Below are 20,379 nucleotides of genomic sequence, written 5' to 3'. Positions count from 1 at the left end.
TCTACAGGAAGCTAGTGCTGTTACACTGCAGTTTTCAGAAGTTCTTGTGATTTGGCCCTGGGATAAAAACCTTGCTGAGCTAGGCACCACACTGCTGTTGGGATAACATTGATTACAATTTATAAAGAGAGATTTCTTTGTTATTGAAGCAAAATTAGAGTTTGAACGGTCAACTTTTGCAGGGCAGGCACAAAATCAAGCAGTGATATGTTGGTTCTTGAGCCTGTTTTTTTGTTAGATAATCTAACTTGAGAGCTCCTGGTGTCATAACAAAATGTTGTAGCCCCCTAAACTTATTTAAATGTGCTCAAATATTTTTCTAAGCTTTGACAGTTGAGTATTACTTGTTTTCCCACACTTGGCATAAATGTTGTATCATGTACTTGTGACTGATGTGACAGAAAGGTGGTTGTGTGCTCCAGATCTGGCTGAAATTTGTACTACAGTATGGGATGTCATGGCTGGTATCTCCTGTGGTAAATACTGCAGAGTCACAGTCTGAGACATGTGGAACCTCTGGCTGTGCTGATCCTGAAGGTCAGTAGGAATACCACTTAGCAGTTCAGAGTAACAGAGCACTTGGCCATAAATGTGTTTGTGTGACCAGCACGGGTTTGCAAGGTTCGAGAATTAAGTCTTCAGAGTTATGTGGGCACCTTCAGGTTAGAGCTGTAAAATCAGTGGTGCCTGTGTAGAACCACAGACTGATTTGGGTTGGAAGGGACCTCGAAGATCATCTCCACCCCCCCTGCCACGGGCAGGGACACCCTCTGCTAGACCCAGTTGCCCAAAGCCCCATCCAGCCTGACCTTGGACACTGCCAGGGAGGGGGCAGCCACAGCTTCTCTGGGCAGCCTGTGCCAGGGCCTCACCGCCCTCACAGGGAAGAGTTCCTCACTGAGATCTAATCTAAATCTGCCCTCCTTCAGTTTCAAGTCAACACCCCTTGTCCTGTCACTGCATTCTCTGAAAAAACAGTCCTCCTCCAGCTTTCCTGTAGCCCCCTTCAGGTACTGGAAGGCTGCAATAAGGGCTCCCCAGAACCTTCTCCAGGCTGAAGGAGCCCAACTCTGCCTGCCTTCGCAGGAAAGGACCTCCAGCCCTCTGAGCATCTTTGTGGCTCTCGTCTGGGCTCACTCCAACAGCTTGAATACACATACACACAACCAATTTTGAAGACTGTAAAAGACTCCTGAAGATCTGTAAAAGCAGAGCATCACGGTGCCTACTTGTAGGCTGTTAACAGCCTCCATGCTGGATACTCAGTCCTGCAAAGCACCTTTACTCTTCTGCTCAGAACAGAGATCCAGAAAAGTCAGCATGCTGAATAGTGAGGTGCCTACACTGGATGATAAGACAGTGTGAAGAACTAGTGTTACCTTCAGGTTTTATCTGTGTGCTCTGATGGAAGCGTGGGTTTGGGTGGTTGTAGAGGCTTTTTGTTGCTTGTCTGTTTTGAGAGGGGACAGGGGCAGTTTGAGGTGGAAAGAAGAGGTCATCTGAAGAACTGAGACACATCTGGGTTTTACTTGTAGCTCTGACAGCAAATTGTGGGGTGACCTTCTACAAATAACTTTGCAGTTGTGTGCAGCTCTGTCACTTTCCACACGATGCATCAGACTTGGGGGTGCTACTTGCTTGGTAAAGCACTTTGAGGGCATCATAGGTTATCACTTGGTGTGCGCGGAATTTACGTCAGAAGCTGGAACTGGTTCTGGACGCATCAGTTTTCCTCTGAAGACTGCTGATGAGAGAGGGAGGGGTGGCTTTGACCAAGGCTCCAGGACAAAACAACCTCTCTCTGTCTTCTACCTGCCTGGAGGGTGATGTGAGTGGAGGAGGTGTTATGGGTTCACTCTGCTTAAGGCAAGACTGTGATGTGCTGGAAAAGAGGACTCTCTAGTCGGTGGCTTTGTAGAGGAGAGAGGGCTGAAGGGTAACTCGGGGTAACACCAGGCATTTGAGATATTTATACAAACGTGGAATGGCTTTTCGTGCTGAAAGAATGGTTGTGCATCGTTAAAGGCTACAAAAGCAAAGTGGGAACACGCTTTCCAAATCAGGAGGAGAGCAGTCCTTAGCTGCTGCTAATCTATTTATGTTCCAGTCATGCTCAGAGTGTGGCTTTGAGGTCTGAAGCACTTGTAATTGCCTGGAATATGTCACTCTGCTGCAAGATTCATTGTTCTGTTCTCCCTAAGGGGAAGGCTGAGATTTTTAGCTGTAGGACTTCCCTTTCAATCGAGCAGAGACATGGCTAAATTCCCATGTATTGTTTTGTTTAAACAGTATTAATTATGGCTTCCATTATGAGCATGTCAGTTTTGTGTGATCTAGGCAGAAATTGATGCGCTTGGTGGGAAGCAGCCAGAGCTTTATTTTGGGGATTATACATGATTTTCAGGAGCCAGATATTGATCCCTTTTGATAGAGGTCCCTTGAACTTTGCAGGATCAGTAGGGTGCTTGTTTGCTTCCCTGATTTCTCAAAGGGTCAGTTTTGTGGTTTTTTTTTTCCTTCTTAACTTCTTGCTGCCAGGTTCCTTTGCTGTTCCCCAAGTAATGCTCAAAACCTTTAGACATTAAGCTCAAGTAAATGAGAGTGAACTCAACGTTCCATGCCTTGCATGAAGATTTAGAAGGGTGAGATTCAGCAGGGATTGAAGACGCTTTCAGGAAGCTATGTAAGATGTGGCTTCATAGGGGCTTCCAGCTGAACCTCCTTCCTTTGTGCCTTCCCCTGAAGACAAGTGAGCACGTTTTTAAATTGCAAAGAATTTCTCCAGCTTCCTTTCGAGTCCCCAAGGTATTGTTGGCCGTGGGAACCTCTCTGTAGCTCCTATGGAGTCGGCAGCTCAGAGTATAACCATGGCACTTTGATTTAAGACAGCACACGCTACAGAACTCTTCATTGGTGTTGGTAAGCTAGGTGGAAATGCCAGGTTTTACTCTATAGATTTGTTTCTTTTGAGAATGACAATCTCACTGACTGGGAGCTGAAAGTGGAGTTGCTACTAAGATTCAACTAAACATGAGACTTTTCTAGATTTAGGTGCTGTTCTCCCCAGGGAGGAGACTCTTCATGCATGTAGAATGGTAGGTCTGCCCCATCCAGGATTGCTTTGGTACTCCATAGTCTGGAGCAGCTTGCTCTTTCTTTTCTTACTCCAGTAACTGTTGGCGGGTGCCTGGGTTTACTGGCATCAACATCTGTTTCTAAAATTGTTCCCTCTGTTGGAACTGGGAAGTGGGCCGGTGAGATGGGCTTTGCTGTAGGCAAGGGGCCTGCTCCGTGTTCTGTTTGCCCAGCCTGATTCTGCCTTTCACCAGCAGTCACTACAGCCTGTGTAGATGAGGAAGCAGGATTTGCTTGCTGAGTTCTTGGCCTCGCTTCTGGAAGAGTAGTCTCACAGCTGTCATCAGAGAGCCCTTGCTCTTCTCTTTAACTCACAAATAGTATACCTCCAAGATAATTTTGTCTGGATTTGGGTGGGTTTGGTGGGGGCTTTTTTGCCCTCCAAGATCAGTAGTTTCAGGAACACCTGCCACTTCCTGAAAGATCAAAAAAAAATGTGATTTGGAAACAAAGTTAACAGGTAGAAAACTTTAGTGGTAGCATAGGACAGTGTTTGGCTGAGGTTCTTTCAATAGCATAGATATTTCTACTTGAACCAGATTTTGTTAAAAATGTCATGGGTGCTTCTCCCTGTAAATTGTGAGGACATGGTAGGAGAAGCACCTCAGGTTCCTAAAAGAAGTGTGCCAGCTCATATAGTTCCTACTCTCAAATAACTGTGGTGTCCCAATTCTCCCCCCTGTATTCATTTCCAATTAAAAAGCCAAAGTGGATGGAGAATAAAGCCAGAATTTGGAAACTGGTCTGAGACTAGAGGTGAGAAACTTTGCCCTGGATCTTTTAGATAGCAATATAGAAAAAGATACAGTGTTTAAAGGTCTCTTTTTTTCTCCAAACTCAGTAAGAGTCTTGTGGCAGAAGAGGACAGAATGTGTTAAGATAGGTGATACCAGGACAAATGGAGAACTCCCAGGTACTTCCATAGTGTGCTGAATTTGGTAAAAACATGGGGTTTTTCTTCCTAGTGAACAAATAGCTCATTGTGCCAAATACCTCTAAGCGTGGATTCATTCCATCTGCACTCGAGATCCTGCCCTACTCTAAGAGAAGATCTATAAATACCAGAATCTGCAAAAATCAAGCAGCTCATCAGCATTGTAATAAACCTTTTGGTTTCTTGCCCTTGTGTAACTATGTCAAGGAAAAGCCACTCATGATAAATACCTCTGGAAGGCATTTAAATGTTTTTGTTAAACTGCTTGCAAGTGTGCTGGTTTATAAGCCAGCACTGTTGTGGATGGCATGTCAGTGACTAAATTAACCAGGGGTGGGGGGCAGGTACACGTGACATAGGACACAGCTCTGACCTGTGTTCTCTCATCAGCTCTGAGCTGTTCTGTGTGACCCTGAGTGGGTGCATATTGAGTCAGATTATTTTCAGATTCACAGAAGGGTAGGGGTAAGAAGTGACCTACGAAGATCATCTAGTCCAACCCCGCTGGCTAAAGCAGGATCACCTAGAGCACATTGCACAGGATCACGTCCAGGCAACCTCTGAATATCTCCAGAGAAGGAGCCTCCACAACCTCTCTGGGCAGCCTGTGCCAGGGCTCTGTCACCCTCAGAGTGAAAGGGGTTTTTTTTCGTGTTTGGATGGAACTTCCCTGTGTTCCAATTTCTACCCATTGCACCTTGTCCTGTCACTGGGTACCATTGAGAAGAGCCTGACCCCCATCCCCTAGACGCCCACCCTGTGCATAAGTATTGATCAGATCCCTTCTCACTCCAGCCTAAACAGCCTTTCCTCATATGAGAGGTGCTCCAGTCCCCTCATCATCTTTGGAGCCCTTCGCTGGACTCTCTCCAGTAGCTCCCTGTCTGTCTTGAACTGGGGAGCCCAGAACTGAACACAATATTCCAGATGTGGCCTCACCAGGGCAGAGTAGAGGGGGAGGAGAACCACCTTTGACTTGCTGGCCGTGCTCTTAATGGCCACCAGGATATCATTGGTCATCCTGGCCACGAGGGCACACTGCTGGCTCACCAGAGCTTGTTCTCCATCCACTGGTCCCTCTCTGCAGTGCTGCTTCCCAGCTGGTCAATCCCTAACCTGTACTGGTGCCTGGGTTTATCCCTCCCTAGGTGTAGGACACTGCACTTGCCCTTACTGAACTTTATTTCATTCCTCTTCACCCAATTCTCAAGTCTGTCACGATCTCATTGAATGGCAGTGCAGCCTTCTGGTGTGCTGGTGACACCTCCCAGTTTTGTATCATCAGCAAATTTGGAGACAGGAAGAATCCTGTTTCCATTTAGATACAGAAATTAGCAGCAGCCTTCTTGTGGACATAAGTTTCTCTTGGCTTTGAGGATCTGTAGTATGCCTTTTATTTATTATTTAACCCCTGCAGATGTTTCACTGGGTCTGTAGCTTGAAAATTACTACAGTCAATTTTGTTAGAGGGGATAAACTTGATTCCTGCTGTCTAAAACCTTCCTGCTTTAACTTCCTGGATGTTCTCAGTGAAGGATTCACTGCCTGTAGTAGCATGGTTAGAGGGAAGCAGGGCAACTTCTGAGCACTTCACTGGAATTCTAACCACTTCCCCCATACCTAACATGAAATGCCATAGCCTGCGAGCAGCATTGTGTCAAACGCTGTGCTAAGGTGTAGAAAGAGGCTGCCTCTGCCTTCTAGGGCTTGAAGGTTTAAAAAAAGAAATTAAAATTGGATCAAAATGGTAAGGTTGCACAAAAGGTGTTGCTGTTACTAAAAACGTTAGGCTAAAGAGAGAAACATACCGCAGAGTTTCACCCAAGCCAGTGCTTTCAAACTTGATTGATTGTTCTTAAACAAGGTTGAGAAAGTTTGTCCCTGCCCCAAGTGGTAGACGTGGAGCCTGTTGAATTGTATCCCTGTAGCTGTTCTCGGCAGCACAATGTCCTATTTACCAGGTTTTGGAGGTATTGGGGAATTACCAAAGGATCTGTTGCTCTTTTTTTTTTTTTCTTTTTCTCCCAAAAGCATCTGTCTTGCCTTGGTGATGGAAAAGTGGTACATGGAAAATACTGAGTCAGACTGTCAAGGACAGAAACTGTTTGAGATAGTGAAAACCAGTTTGAAGATATTCTACAGAGCCAGGGGAAGTTTTCTGGGAAGGGAATTGAAGCCAGCTAAAGGGAAGTCTGGACTATTAAATTAATTAGCCTGTCATGAGGTCTTTGAAAGCAAAGATGGAGCTCTATTAGCATGTTGGCTTCATGGCGAGTGAGAGCTGGCTGGAACCTGTTCATCTGCATGTCGCTTTGGGATGAATTGAAGTCTTAAAGCCTGTGGGTTCTGTTGAAAAATGACATTTTGAAAGGGGTGAGTTGGCTGCTAGGAGTCGGAATCACAACAGAGCCAAAACAAGCTTCGTGTTTCTTAACCCCCATCTCACTGTGAGGTCCAGAGTATCCCAGATGATGCGCTAAACGCACAAGCACTGAATGTTGTGATCTGCCAGGTTTTAGTGAGGGGGGGAAAAGGAAAATAAACTACCATTGTGCAGTGTGTAAATACATTTCAAGTATGAAAAAGACTGAGCTAAACCTGATAAAGCTCGAGGAAAGGGAGGAGGTAGCTACAGAATAAGAAAAAGAGCTGAGGATGCGAGTAAACTGGAAACTCCAACTGTGACTTCAGCGTTTGGCAGGAGTCAGAAGAACAAATAAAGCACTGAGATGGTAGGGGGCAGGGAAGAGTGTCAAGAGCAGCACAAACAGCGAGTCTCAAGCCAGCGTGCTGGGCTTTGTGTTAGTAGGCATCAAGCTGGATTTGTGGGAAAGATGGGTGATGGCAGGAGAGGCCCACGGGTTTGAATGAAGGAGGCAGGGGGATCGCTGTGCCTCGGCCGGTTTTGTACTCCGGTGTGAAGCGGATGCAACTCCGTGGGACTTCAAAGAGGAACAGCGACACAATGCTAGGAGCAAAATGGGCTTGCTTTTTACTAGAAAAGATGGAGATTAGATAAAATTGTGATTTATATGATTCCAGCTACGCGGGGAGCTGGCATCGAGGGCTGAGAAACTAGCAAATTTAAAAGGGCTGTAAAGAAACAAGCTGAATCTCACAGGGCTGTTTGTTTTGTACCCATACAAGATTGTTAAGAAAGGTCAGCTTATTAAAACTAGCTAGTAAATAGAATTTTGGGCAGGTTGCAGCGAATCGTGGTCATGGCCTACTTGATGCAAGTGTGAAGAGGATATCAGGAGCCCCAGTGCCTTAGGGTCTTTGATGCTGACCTCTTCAGATGGTCAGTGGTTTTACACATCCTCGTCAAAAGCTGTTCTGAGTGTTGGTAAAGTTCTGCTTCGAGGCTGCTGTTGGAGCAGCAGAGAGGGACGAAGGGTCCTGTGTGGCTGGATGCAGTACTGATCCGAAAGGCAGAGGAGGGTGTAGTGCACAGCCTTTCAGGGGCTCTGTTTCAGGTGGCTACTGCCCCTTCCCTCAGCCCACCATTTCCCGTAACTTTTTATTTATGTACAGTTTGATCAGGGATGCATAGGATGAAAACTGCTGTTCTGATTAACCCTTTCTATGCAGGAAAAGCCTGTGCAAATCAAATAACAGTGCAAAATTATTGCACTGTACTGTCTTCCAGCTAAAAAAAATTACTCTTATGTTTACAATAGGCATCTTCCTTGATGTCCTCTGATACCTACCTCCAAAGCTGCTAGAACCGCTTGTAGAATTCTCCCCATCATATGTAATCTTGGACCAAGAACCTTCAAATTAAAGCTCCTGAAGCCGTGACAGCAGGCCCTGTTTTGTAGTTTCACGAAGACCTCTGATCTTCGCAGTGTTGAGTTCAGAAATCCTGCTGGAGTTATGTTAGGTTAGTGTGACAGGCTGATAAAATGGACTTTAAAGTTGTCTTGATACAAAAGTAATTGGGCGGCGTGTCAGTAAAACACATTTCGAGTAAGGCTACTGGAAAAATGTGGTTAAAGCTCTTAAAATGGGCAAAGCCTTGTAAGCTTACTGGGTAAACTGGCCATGCAGAGCATACACGTGAAGGCTGCCCATTTCCCATTCTGTATGTACAACCAGCTGGTTATGTACTGTAAACATATTTTTTAAAAGGGATTTTAAATATGTGTATCTAAGCCAAATTTATTTCCCATTTGTTTTTACCAATGGCTGTGTGTCTGGGCCTCCCCGTTACTCTCAGAAATACCAGCCGTCACTGCTGTCTCAGAGCACAGGCTTATTAATCTACATTAAAAAAGCAGGGATGGGGGAAAGTCTCTGACTAAGATTTTTGGAAAGTTGGAGGTCCTTGTGCTTTCCTCCAGGGCTGTGCAATCTGCAATATGCTTGTCAGTTAAACTGGTTTGGGGTTGTTTACCCATTCTGGGCACCTAGCCAGCCTAACTTAAAAAACTGCAATTATTGTGATTGTTAGGAATAGTTCCACTTCTTCCCTTGAATTTCTTCTGCCTTCCTTCTTTTCTTCTTCAAGGAAGTCTTAAATTTTCTTGTCAGTTCTGAGGAGACCCTAATTTTCCCCTTAGGGGTTCCCACAGAGACACGGAGGCTCTCTGGCTCGCAGACAAACGCAATCCTTCCAGAGGTAGAAACAAGCAAGAGTGTTGCTACTCAGGATCAAATCCCTCCTGGCCCCAGCCAGCAAAGCCAGGTCTTCCTGCTCAGAGACCCACAGTCTTCAGGGGGTATTAATTTTATAGTTTAACACAGAATTTCTAAATATAAGTCTAAAGGCTGAGAGACTTTGATATTTGCATCGTACCTCATTTATGGACATGCTGTTTTCTGTGGCGCTCACCAGTGGTTGGTCGGTGAATGCTTTTGAAGTATTTGGATGCCTCTCCATGCAACCTGAGTCAAAAAGGAAGAACTGGCTCCAGGTGATGGCCACCCAGCAGCTTTTGGACTTGCAAGTACTGTGAGGTACCCGTGGTTTGAGGGCCCTTGGGTATCACAGCATTCACTGCGCTGTTGCCTCTGGCCTCGCAGTCTCCAGGAGGAATAAGCCACTGCTGCTGTCAGGCTCCGAAGCAGCTCCTTCCCCTCTCTTCCCAGTCCACTGTTTTGGCGTGGATACCTTTGGTTATGAGGGAGAGCGTGCTGGAAGGTGCGGTTTCACGTTGCCGGTGTGAGCTGGGATCACAGCTCCCTTCGTGAGAAAGCCTGCAAGGGGGTGATAGCGTGTTGATCTAGTGGGGAAACGGGGCAAGTGTGTAGCCTTAGCGATGCTGTACTCTCCGTTCTTATCACCAGTGATTTGCAGGGTCCAGCGTGGCAGCAGGCCAGGCGCCGCGCGCGCCGCCTGTGTGCAGCTCTTCAGACAGAGCTCCTGTTGCGCGCGATAGGAAAACCAGATGGAGGAGATCCTTAATCTCAGCTGTCACCCTTGCAGAGGAGACGTGCCCATCCTTTCCTGTCAGTTCTGGGTGGGATGCTCTGATTCCTCTTTTGTCTGTGCAAGTGGTTTCGTTTTGTGACGAGAGGCGGCGGTCTGAGGGAGAAAATCCAATGCTTATCTTGCCTGTGCCTGGTACCGCTGGGCTGCTGCACCGCCCGTGATAACGCGTTTCTGGGGAACCTGCCGTGGGTCCTGGCTGTGGGTGCTGGAGCTCTTCTCAGGTTACAGCTGCTTTCCAGCAGTGTGAGCTTAGAGGAGCACTGGGAATGTCAGAGATGGGGAAATGGTGATGCCGTGTCAGGTTATTGTGGATTGCTGGCCAGAAATTTTCCATCAGGGAATTCCCCAGGTTCAGATCAACTTCTCGGGGTACAAAACTCTGCTGAGGATTTCTGAAGTCTCTGAATGTAAAGTCAGGGACTCAGTGCATGTCTTTATCTGGACGCTGGCAAAATGACGTTACTTCTCAGCTAACCAACCTCTTTCAGGATCTTCTACACCCTTTACATAGCTTAATTGGTGTATTATTTTATATGCATTAGAGTTAGACTGCTATGTTATTTAGCTTATTTGGTTTTGAAAGTTCAGTAATCAAAGCAAATTGATCAGAAGGAGAATTGAAAAAAGACCTCAAGTGCCATGCTGAGAATCTGGGATAGCTGGTTGAGAGGCAGCATTGCAGTTTGGGTGCCTCTGTCTCGAGAACCATTCAGAGGCCAATGTGGTATATCTCTTGTTCAGCAGGTCTTGCTCCCAAAGTGGTAACTTAACAGGTGAGCACGGGGTGGACCTGTCCTGGTAGGAAGCATAGTGAAGCAGCTGTGGTGGGTTGACCCGGAGATTTCCAGAAGCTCCCCATATATTTTTCAGATTTTGAGGTATTTATCTCATTAACAGCATTCTTGTGTGCTTACCACTTCTTTTTCTTTAAACTCAAAATGATGTTTTCAGTCAGTTATGTTTAAATTGCTTCATGGCTGTGAAAAATCTATTTTTGGAGCCACAATGTCTAAATCAGTAGCTGAATATAAGAAAATTGAGTGACTGTGAAAAACTACTGTTGCCTTCATCTAACAGTTGGTAGTGATTGGGGTGGGGAGGTGTGTGTGTGTGTGTGTGTGTGTGTGTGTGTTTCTATTGTAGGAGAACCCAAACTATAGACCATGGGGCTGCATCTTTTGAAGGATCCAGCCTGTCTTCTTGTGCCAGCATCTTTCAGAAACAGGAGGGATCTGAATTATTTTCAAGTGTTTAATCCACTTCAGAGCTGAATTATTAAGGCTTTCTCATTCCCTGCTTTACATCATTAGGACTAACAGTTTGCAAAGATCTTCTGTTGAAGAAATTGCTGTTGAGGCTGCACCTGGAGTGCTGTGTTCAGTTTTGGGCCCCTCACTAACAAGAAGGACAGCGAGATGCTTGAGCATGTCCAGAGAAGAGCTACAAAGCTGGTGAAGGGTTTAGAAGGCAAGCCTTATGAGGAGCTTCTGAGGGAGCTGGGATTGTTTGGCCTGGAGGAGACCAAGGAGAGACCTCATCACTCTCTACAACTACCTAAAAGGTGGTTGTAGTGAGGTGGGAGTTGGTCTCTTCTCCTTGGTAGCTAGTGACAGGACAAGGGGAAATGGTCTGAAGTCATGTCAGGTTTAGGTTGGAAATTAGGAAAAATTTCTTTACTGAAAGGATTGTAAGATATTGGGTCAGGCTACCCAGGGAGGTGGTTGGGTCACCATCCTTGGAGGCGTTTAAAAGAAGAGTAGGTGTTGCGCTTGGTGACACGGTCTAGTGATGAACCTCGTAGGGCTGGATAGATGGTTGGACTTGATCTTGAAGATCTTTTCCAACTTGAAACCATTCTGTGATTCTATGAATAAGAAGTAATTCTGCTGCCCCTCAGACTAATATAAATAACTCCAGACATTTATGATTCTGTGGGAAAATAAATCTGTTCCATTGAGCTGAAATAGATGTCTGAAATGTCCACAAGATTGTGGAGTTATTGCCCCCGGTTCCCCCGTCAGACTGGCTCTTGTGGTTTATTTTGCTTCAAGAAAATTGATGTCAAGACCTGACTCTCTTTGTTCCCTTTCCTTGGATGCAGGGACTCACTTTGCTTCTACCCACAGTACAATTTTTTTTCTGTCAGCATGAATGATCATGTAATTCCTTCAGAAACATTAAAAAATGAAAGCGTGACTTCAGTTATTCCGACACCACACAATGCTGATGTTGCAAATGTTCCTGTGGCTGTTACAGAATGTGCTCCACTCTGCTGTATGCAACAGGTCTATGTCCACCTGGTGCCCTGTATCTTTTCCAGCACTGAGATTGATAAGAAGGAGGCTTTAAGGGACAATAATTGCCATTCCTTTATTTCCTCCCACAGCTCCTTTGACTTCTTACCTGCTCTTACTTGGTGGTTTTCTAATTCCCCTTATTTACTCTATTTTTTTCATGGTGCAGAAGGGATGAATAAGACCAAAGTACTCCATCACCATCTTATTTTGCATTGTGCTTCGAGGCCTTTGCATCCCAATCCACTCTTCACCCTGTGACTGCTTCATAAAGTAATTATATTTGGGTTTCGTTTGTTAATGAGTCTGGTGCGTGACTTGACTTGACCTGCCAGTCGTGTCCCTCGCAAGTGAGGAGGTAAAAGAAAAAAGCAGAGACCTCTGAGTGAAATATTTTCTAGAAAATTCTGAGGGGCTGCACAGAAGAGTCTCATGGTAACCTTGCGCAGTATCTCATGCTGTATAGGGGCTCTCCTCCTGATGATACTTCTTCCCTTGGAAAGGAAGATTCACCTGTGTGCCGTAGCCATGGTAATGGACCTCCCATCCTGCATGACTTGAGGTTGCCAAGGTGGCCTCTGCTCCAGCTCTGTAAGACAACCTCTGTGTTGACAGCTGCTGGCAGTTCCTTAGGATGGAAAAAAATCACGTGTCAAGCTGCACTTGAGTTGAGGTGTCTCCTCCCCCTACTCTCTTCAGCAGCACACTTATGTCCCACATGAATGTCCCTCAAATCCCACCGACAAGCGTAGGTAAGTACAGACCCTGTTTATTGAAGAAAGTCTCTCCTGCCCACTTGCCCAGACATGGCTGGGTTTGGTGTTTTTCCTACCTCGTTCCCTAGATGCTCACAGTGCTATCTTCTCCAGTGTTCAGCTAAAACATGAAATAATCAGTGTGAAGTTGAGCAGTTTATAGTCTGGCATTGTGGTGTTCTATCCTCAAGCTTGCCTGACCTTAAGACATGAATCTCACCTGAAAAGATTATTTAATTCTCCTGAACCTTGTTTTCCTGAGTGGTTATGGCGCAACTTCTGAAGCACAGAGAAGCATCTTTTAGTGAAGGCAGCAATCCAGCAAAGGACTCACTGAAGGAAACAATTTGCATGAATCCAGGCTTTGAATTTAATAAGTGAATAAGGAAAAGACCTGTGAGTTACCCCAAAATACCTTTTGTGGTAAGTTAGCTTACTCAAAGCTAAAGCCTTGCTCTGCTTTCATCTGGATGTTGCTCTTAAACTAAGGTATCAGTAGAAGGTGTGGTTACATGTATACAGGTGGCTTTCAAACTGTTCCAAGGGCATTCAACCCCTGGCACTCATCTCTGACCAGGAGAAAAGTTCTTTTACTTAATTCCAAAGAAAGATGAACATGAGGGAAGTTTTGTAGGGATGGTGTACTTGATGGCCTCATGCTTGTCAATTTGTGATTTGCTAGTGCCTGACTTGTTACTGATCTCAGGAAGAGAACTGGAATGTCATAGAGAGATTCCTACACTGCGTTATCGAGACTCCTATGCTCCTCTTAATGTTGTCACTGACAGCTGCTATACAGCAGGTCTCTGTGCTCCATAAGGAATTAAGCAGACTGTGCAGTATGGTGATGTAGTTGTGATAGCCAACAGTCTTGACAGGAGTCTTGGGAACCAGGACTGAGCTGAATTCTATATTCCAACACCATGATTTCTGATTCTTCTAGCCCCTGACTAGACTTCTGACACACAGACATGTGGGGTGATTTGCTTCATGGCTGAAGGAGGGAAAAACTGAGGAAAGTTTCTTTCTTTTTTTTTTTTAAAAAAAAACAAAAAACAAACACAAACCCAAGCCACATGGAAGTTCTCTCAAATATCATTCAGAAAGATGCTGCTTCTCTGTTCTTGTGTTGCACCCAGGTCCAACTATTTATGATGCTCCAGAAAACTTCACATAGAACTTTTCCACATGTCAATTCTAGAATTAAGGTAGAAAAGCTGTTTTGAAGTACTGCCGCTCTTTGTTTCCAAACCAGGTGCCATAGGAGTGATGCTGCTCTTCAGCTGCTTCCTGGGCGTTCTCCTTGGGCCCAGAAGACCCTGCATGGCTACAGCTGCATTCAGCCATCAGGGATACATCTGACACTTTGGGTTAGTTTATGTGTTTCACTGTGAATTTATGTAGAACAAAACAGGCATCAGGGTGAAGCAGGCCAGAAGGCCTGCGTCTTCTGTGAAGAAAAGCCTGGAAAAGGCTCAGTTTGACATGGATTCAGTTTGTATTTATGATCCCTCAGGCCTTCTTGCTTGCTAATAGAAGTCTGTAATTTTTCTGGTTTTGTTCTAGTCCAGTTTTGCAAAGCCCAGTCTAGCCTTAACTGTAACTCTCCTGCACATGTAAAGACATTTGCTGACCCATACTGAAAGGACCAGGCTGTTTCACAGAGAAACAGTACCTCTGTAGTCCAGCAAATAGACAACATTGTGTATGTTATTTAGGAATGAGATCATGAAGTTTGTTAATAAAGTTAGTTATTGCCATTAATGTAAAGGCTGGGCAATTGCACAGTGACACTGACAGTGCAGGTGAGTTGGTCTGAACTCAGGACTTCTCTCCGGCCAAAGACAGGGATCGATGTGCTCACCAACTTACTCACATCTGATTGTGCAGATGGAGGCAGCACAGCAGCCTGACTGATAGTAACACCAAAAATAAAGCAGGTAGAGTCATTTTTCCAGCTGAATTGCCTGCACCTTCAACTGATTTAATTCTTCTTAATATCTCCAGCTGCAGTCCTCTAGTACGGTGAAGCTCTTTCGTGTTAAGGGACCGCATAAATAATCCTCCAGCTGAAATAGGTGCCATCTCTGCCCAAATGCTTCTTACAGATGCTGGGAAAAAGGTGTCACAATATCCATTTGAGTTGCATTCCAAAAGGTTTAACATTGCAGAACCGTCAGGAGTGAGGTGTCTTTCCTTCTGCCTTTCAATAAAAGCACATTCAGCTAAGGAACTCTCACTTTTATCACACAGCATTGCAGGGAAAATGACCCATTTTTAAAGAGATTGCAAAGAAACATTTATTGAATGTTCTTTTAGGACTGTAACAAAATAATTAAGAGTCAAATAATGACTTCCTATACTTTCTCTTTCCCCTTTCTGTCCCCTAAGCAAAAATTTCTATAGAGTTTACAACAGTAAATTAATTTTCAGCTTTTAATTTGAAGGAAAGTAAGAGCTTACATAAGTTTAACCAATCATAAATATTGAAGGCTTAAAAGTTGCAAGGTTTGTTTAAGCAACTCTTTAAAAATCAGAACTGAAATGTCTTTGAAGAAGTCAACTATATGAGAACCACATTTAAAATGTGTTAAGAAATATTAGTTTTATTTAACCAGTTTTCACAGCTGAATATTTATTCTATAAAAACTTTACAGATTGTACAGTTTATATATAGTTCAAACTACTAGAACAAAAAAGTAGGTCCCACAGATGCAAAAATACTGTACCAATCCAAGGTAAAGGTAGATTTACACACTGTACAGCTCTCCACTGGGAAGGGGAGGTGGGTCAGTTCCAAGTAAAAACTTCAAAACTGTACAAAAATAAGGTTTGATTTCTTTTTTCATTCTTCATAATACATTCAATAAGATTGCAAGCACAGATACCCAAGTAATACTAGATACCTGCAGTCAGGAATCAATAACCGTTCCTGAAAGGAATGCAAAATAGGTCTATGTACACAGGGCACTCTTTTACACCATACTGTATATAGTGTATATTTAAAATAATAAAAAAGCATAGACAAAGAACATTAAACATCTAATATAAGGTAGTTTTTTTTTTAAAGGAGTTTTTTGTTTTTTACTTAATAGTGTGCCAAAAGAATTTTAACTTATTAAATAATATATTCTAAGTGAACCTAAAATTTATGAACATAAAATGCATTTTTGGTGTAATACATCAATTAAACCAGCAAATAGGAAAAAAAACCAAAAACAAAACCCAAACTGTATATAAAGTAGTATTCTCATCCAGCAACAGAAGCACTTATGTAGTTATTTAAAAAAAAAACCCAAAACAAAAACAAACAAAAAACCCCAAAAAACCAAACCCAGAGAAACTATTTAAGAACCCACTAAAACTAACTTATAACTTAGGATATTCATATATAAGATATTCAGTGATTCACTAATACTGCAAAACAAGCTTTTTTTGTTTGTTTGTTTTGTTTTTTCCTTCCCCCTTCCCCAAGAGACAGTGGTTTCTTCATGCTGTCTGGGTAAGAATTAAACATATTCCTGCCCCCTTCCTCCCACCCTTCTATACCTCTCCCCCAAAAAACCCACAGAGTGTTTTCTAAGCATTAATCCTGAGCACACTCTTTTGGGGGGTACATGTGATTTTATAGTAGCTGGGTTTAACTCCCCACAATTCTAGAATGTTCCATTTCTTGAGGTATTTCAACCTTCTTCCGAGCCAATGCCTGGTATCCTTGCTGACTCCTTGGGCAGTGAAAGTAAGGGCTGGCTAATACCCGTTTCAATTCTGGATTCTCATGAAAAAGAAAAGCATTTCTCCAGACTTCCCTGCCACACAGAAAATAATGCAACACCATTCACTTTTAAATCCATTCTCTATTTGATACAGTACTAGCCAAAGGTAACAAAAACTAGAGCATTTAAAGAGATGTTTGGTAGTGCACTCTATCTTTTTTTTTAGCTTGTGTGTCTGTGTGTCTACATACACACCCACACACATTATTTTTATATATATATATATATAAAAGACATATATATGCACACACATACACTACTGTGTGTGTATGTATATATCTATACGTAACAATCAGGGAGAAAGGAGTTTTGTTCAAATTTAAGTGATACAGTACTTCTTTAAAACCCCTTCACAATAAGAGAGGGAGGGGTTCCACTCCTGTTCCCAAGCTGAACAAGGAGTAAGTTTCTAAGGGTTTTTAAAGGGGCATATTTTGCTTGCCCTGATGTCCAAGAAATACAATTCCAGTGTCAATGGGCATCTCATCAGAACTCATCAATTTTCTTCTGCAGGTATTTTAACATTGAGTCCATCCCTTGTGCTGAGCCCCAGATTTTCTTCAAAACTTCACACTCCTTTTCATTTGCTTGTTCTAAGTCCACCTTCATGACATTACGTACTAAAGCTTTTGATTCTTCAAGTACCTAGATAAAAAAGAGAGGAGAAAAGAGGGGGGAGGGGCAGGGGGAGTTGGGTTAGTATTACATGAGAATTACAACATTTGCATTTTCAGGTTGGTGCATTCTAAAGTTGATTGATTATGAACTTAAGCTTTTCAATTCATGGACATACTTTGACCCTAAGAAACATTTCTCAGTCTGTCTTATGGCACCACACAAGATTTCCTTTACCCTATAATAGCACAATTTACAGGAGTGCAAAAATGTGGAAAAAATGAAAATAATGCCATAACTATGACTGTACACACAGTTTTATCCTGGCAACTACAGAAAACTCCCACTCCATTTTGGTGAAGGCTAATCATAACACTCCTATCCAGAACTGCTCTAATAATCAGGCAGACCTTGAGTCTCTTGAGCATTTAAAATCATGGAATATCTTGAGTTGGCAGGACCCATAAGGAGTCCAACTGCTGGCTCTACACAGGGCCAGCCAGGTCAGAGCATGTGATTGAGTGCAGTGTCCAGCTGTTTCTGGAGCTCAGCCAAGCTGGGTGCTGTGACTCCTTTCTTGGGGAGCTGGTTCCAGTGCCCAAGAGCCTTCTCAGTAAAGAACCTCTTCCCAGTATCCAACCTAAAACCTTCCCTGTCTCAGCTTCATGCCATTCCCTCAGGTAGACTGAAAAAAACTTAATTTGCTTTTCCATTTAGAAAACAATCTGTTTCAAAATCCAAAATTTCTAATGTACAGAACAGTTACTTTGTATTTAATGTCTTGTCCTAAGAAAGCATCAAATATGGTACTTAGAGCTACCTTGGGCAGCAGCCCACAGAATCACTCACTACGTGTTGCCCAACATAATGTTAAAGACTGCATTTATTTCCTTGGAAATTTAAATGACAACTGAAGCCTTTAAATTACAACCCACATTTCTGTGTGGTTCTTAGGGCAGCTGTTTACACTGTTGATTAGAATAAGTTGGGCTTATACACCTAAGTTAAAACCAAAATATATCATGAAGAGTTCAATGCTGGTTTAACGTTCTTATCTGAAATGTACTAGGGCATGGTTGTCAGTGGTTGTCATGGTTTGACCCCAGACAGCTACTGCACACCACCCAGCTGCTTGCTTTGCTCACCTTCCCCCACCACCCACCCCCTTGTGGGTTGGAACCAAAATATAACACCACCACCAAAAATACTAGGGAAGAAATAAAAACAGAAGACAGAGAGAAATAAAACCCAAGAAAGATAAGTGATGCCAATGCATACCAATTGCTCACCAGCAACTGACCTACACCTTGCCAGTCCCCAAGCAGTGACCTCCCCTGCCAATTCTCCCCCAATTTTATTGTTGAACATGATATCATATGGACCAGAATATCCCTTTTCTCAGTCGGGGTCAGCTGTTCTGGCTGTGTACCCTCCCAGCAACTTGTGCACCCACAGCCCACTTGCTGCTGCGGGGGAGGGTATGAGAAGCAGAAAGGCCTCAGCTCTGTGTGAGCCCTGCTCAGCAGTAACACAAACATCTCTGTGTTACCAGAGCTGTTTGTTTGCAGCACAGATCCAAACCTGCTATGAGGAAAATTAGTCCTATCCCAGCCAAAACCAGCTCGGCCTATGTTAAAGACGTGGCAGCTACAAACATTAAAAAAAAACCCCAAAACAAACTGTCATAACCCAAGGAACACAAAGATACAGAAGAATGCATTAAAAGACATTGCTATACTCAAGTGCAGCCCTTGTTTCATGAAAACAGACCTTTTAGAAGGACAGACGATGTAGCCTCATAATACTTATTAATCTAATTATAAAAAGGTAAGAAGTAAAGGAAACTTACAACTGAATTACATGTGACAAGTTCCTTAATTCGAACCATTACTTCCTGGGTGAATGTTCCCGGCCAAAACACTTGCGAGACGAGTCCTTTGGCACAAGCTTCCTGCGCTGTCAACTTCCTTCCACTGAACAACATTTCATTGGCCTGAAGGGATAAAAAGTTACTTCTGGTATGAAATGTAATGAGACAAAACTCACTAAAGGAAAAAATGTTCAAAACAAATAAGGAAAATGCCTGCGCTGTTTCAAATAGGCTTATTAGAGCTCTTCCAACTTGTAATTAATAAAGCCTTGCCTACAGCTGGCTGCTCGGCGTTGTTGGCTCTGCTATGTCAGTAGTTACAGAATTATGGATTAAGGGGTGAAGGTGAGAAGGGCTTTTGTCCTTTCCCAGTCACGAATGTTCATTAGCTCTAGCTCTCTTGCAGCGTTGCTGACATGGTTGGCTGCCTATGCGGTAACAGGTTACAGCACCTGGCGAATCTGTAAACCTGCAATGACTCCATCAGCTCACCCTTTCTAGTAGCAGCAGTGGCAGTGATTAAATTGTTGCTAAAAATCTACGTGGTCTGTAAATTATAAAGATAACCCAGTTTTGGTGGTAGGCCTGCTGGGAACTGCCAGTCTTGGTAGGAAAGGGCAGTTAAATATTCCGCAACTGAAGTGTGTTTTAGTACTCAAAATGTTTGAAACTTAAATATATGGTTTATTTTCAGCACTTCTCAAAACCCTGCAGCAGCATTTCGTGTGTGGCGCAACATGTAAAATGGGTGGATCCTCTTAGGATCTGACCTCCAAAACCCACTGAAGGGAGCAGGATATATTCCAAATTTGGATCGAATTCCTAGAAAACAAACATTCCCATTTTATTCAGGAGCTCAACATTGAGCTGAGAAATCCTTTCAAAAGCTGGCTGAGCAGGCTTCCTGAATGAAAAAACTCACCAGCCCAGTAGTTAAAAATGTCTTGTACCAGTTTAAAGGCACAGAACAGCCTCAGACATTCCAGGCAGTAAGGTGATCCCTACTTCTGTAGATCTTTTAAATTTGCAATTATCATACAACTCACTATTTATCAGCTTCCCCACTAAAGTTTCATCATCCTACAACAGTTTACGCTTAAATTCTCTATTTAGTGAGGTTTCTTACATAGGTCACCTTTTTGTTTGCAGTGACATCTGTGTGGAAACAACCAGCGAAGACTAAAAAGTCACAGTAATTGTCAGCGTAAAACAAAGAAGAGTTACTGCTTCTTAATGACTAATTTACATTGAAGACATGACAAAGCCACCACCAGACTCTTGAAATATGGGAAGTAAGGGTATTCTAGAGCACCCAAACCTGACAAGTGCAGCGTTTCTAAGGACAAAATTCTGAGTTCTTAACGTTCGTTATACCGGTCGTTTTGGGAGTTATTGCAGCTTCAGTGATCAAGTTATATAATTACAGTGGGCAGTGATGTTCCCAGTACTACCATTTTACACATGAGGGAATTTGAAGACTCCAAGGTCTATGATTTGCCCCTTTGTCTACAGTGTAGTGGAGTGTTGGTGGCTGACTCGTGGGGCATGGGGCATTTAAAAGAAAAA

At 43.5% G+C, this 20,379-nt stretch overlaps 1 protein-coding gene across 1 annotated transcript in view; it reads right to left on the bottom strand.

The window, feature by feature from the left end:
- Nucleotides 1-16,712: 16,712 nt before the first annotated feature.
- Nucleotides 16,713-20,379, bottom strand: part of CDYL (chromodomain Y like) — a 115,851-nt gene continuing 112,184 nt past the window's right edge. Inside the window, exons 6-7 of the mRNA XM_084260053.1 lie at nucleotides 18,793-18,936; nucleotides 16,713-16,973 (exon numbers count right to left, since the gene is read on the bottom strand). Coding sequence (XP_084116179.1) covers nucleotides 16,815-16,973; nucleotides 18,793-18,936 — 303 coding nt within the window. The 3' untranslated portion in view covers nucleotides 16,713-16,814. The remainder of the gene's footprint in view (nucleotides 16,974-18,792; nucleotides 18,937-20,379) is intronic.

This window comes from Gallinula chloropus (genome assembly GCF_964237585.1).
Source record: "Gallinula chloropus genome assembly, chromosome: 2".
NCBI lineage: Eukaryota > Metazoa > Chordata > Aves > Gruiformes > Rallidae > Gallinula > Gallinula chloropus.
Note: the sequence above shows the minus strand (reverse complement) of the source record. Positions and strands in the feature narration are given on the sequence as shown.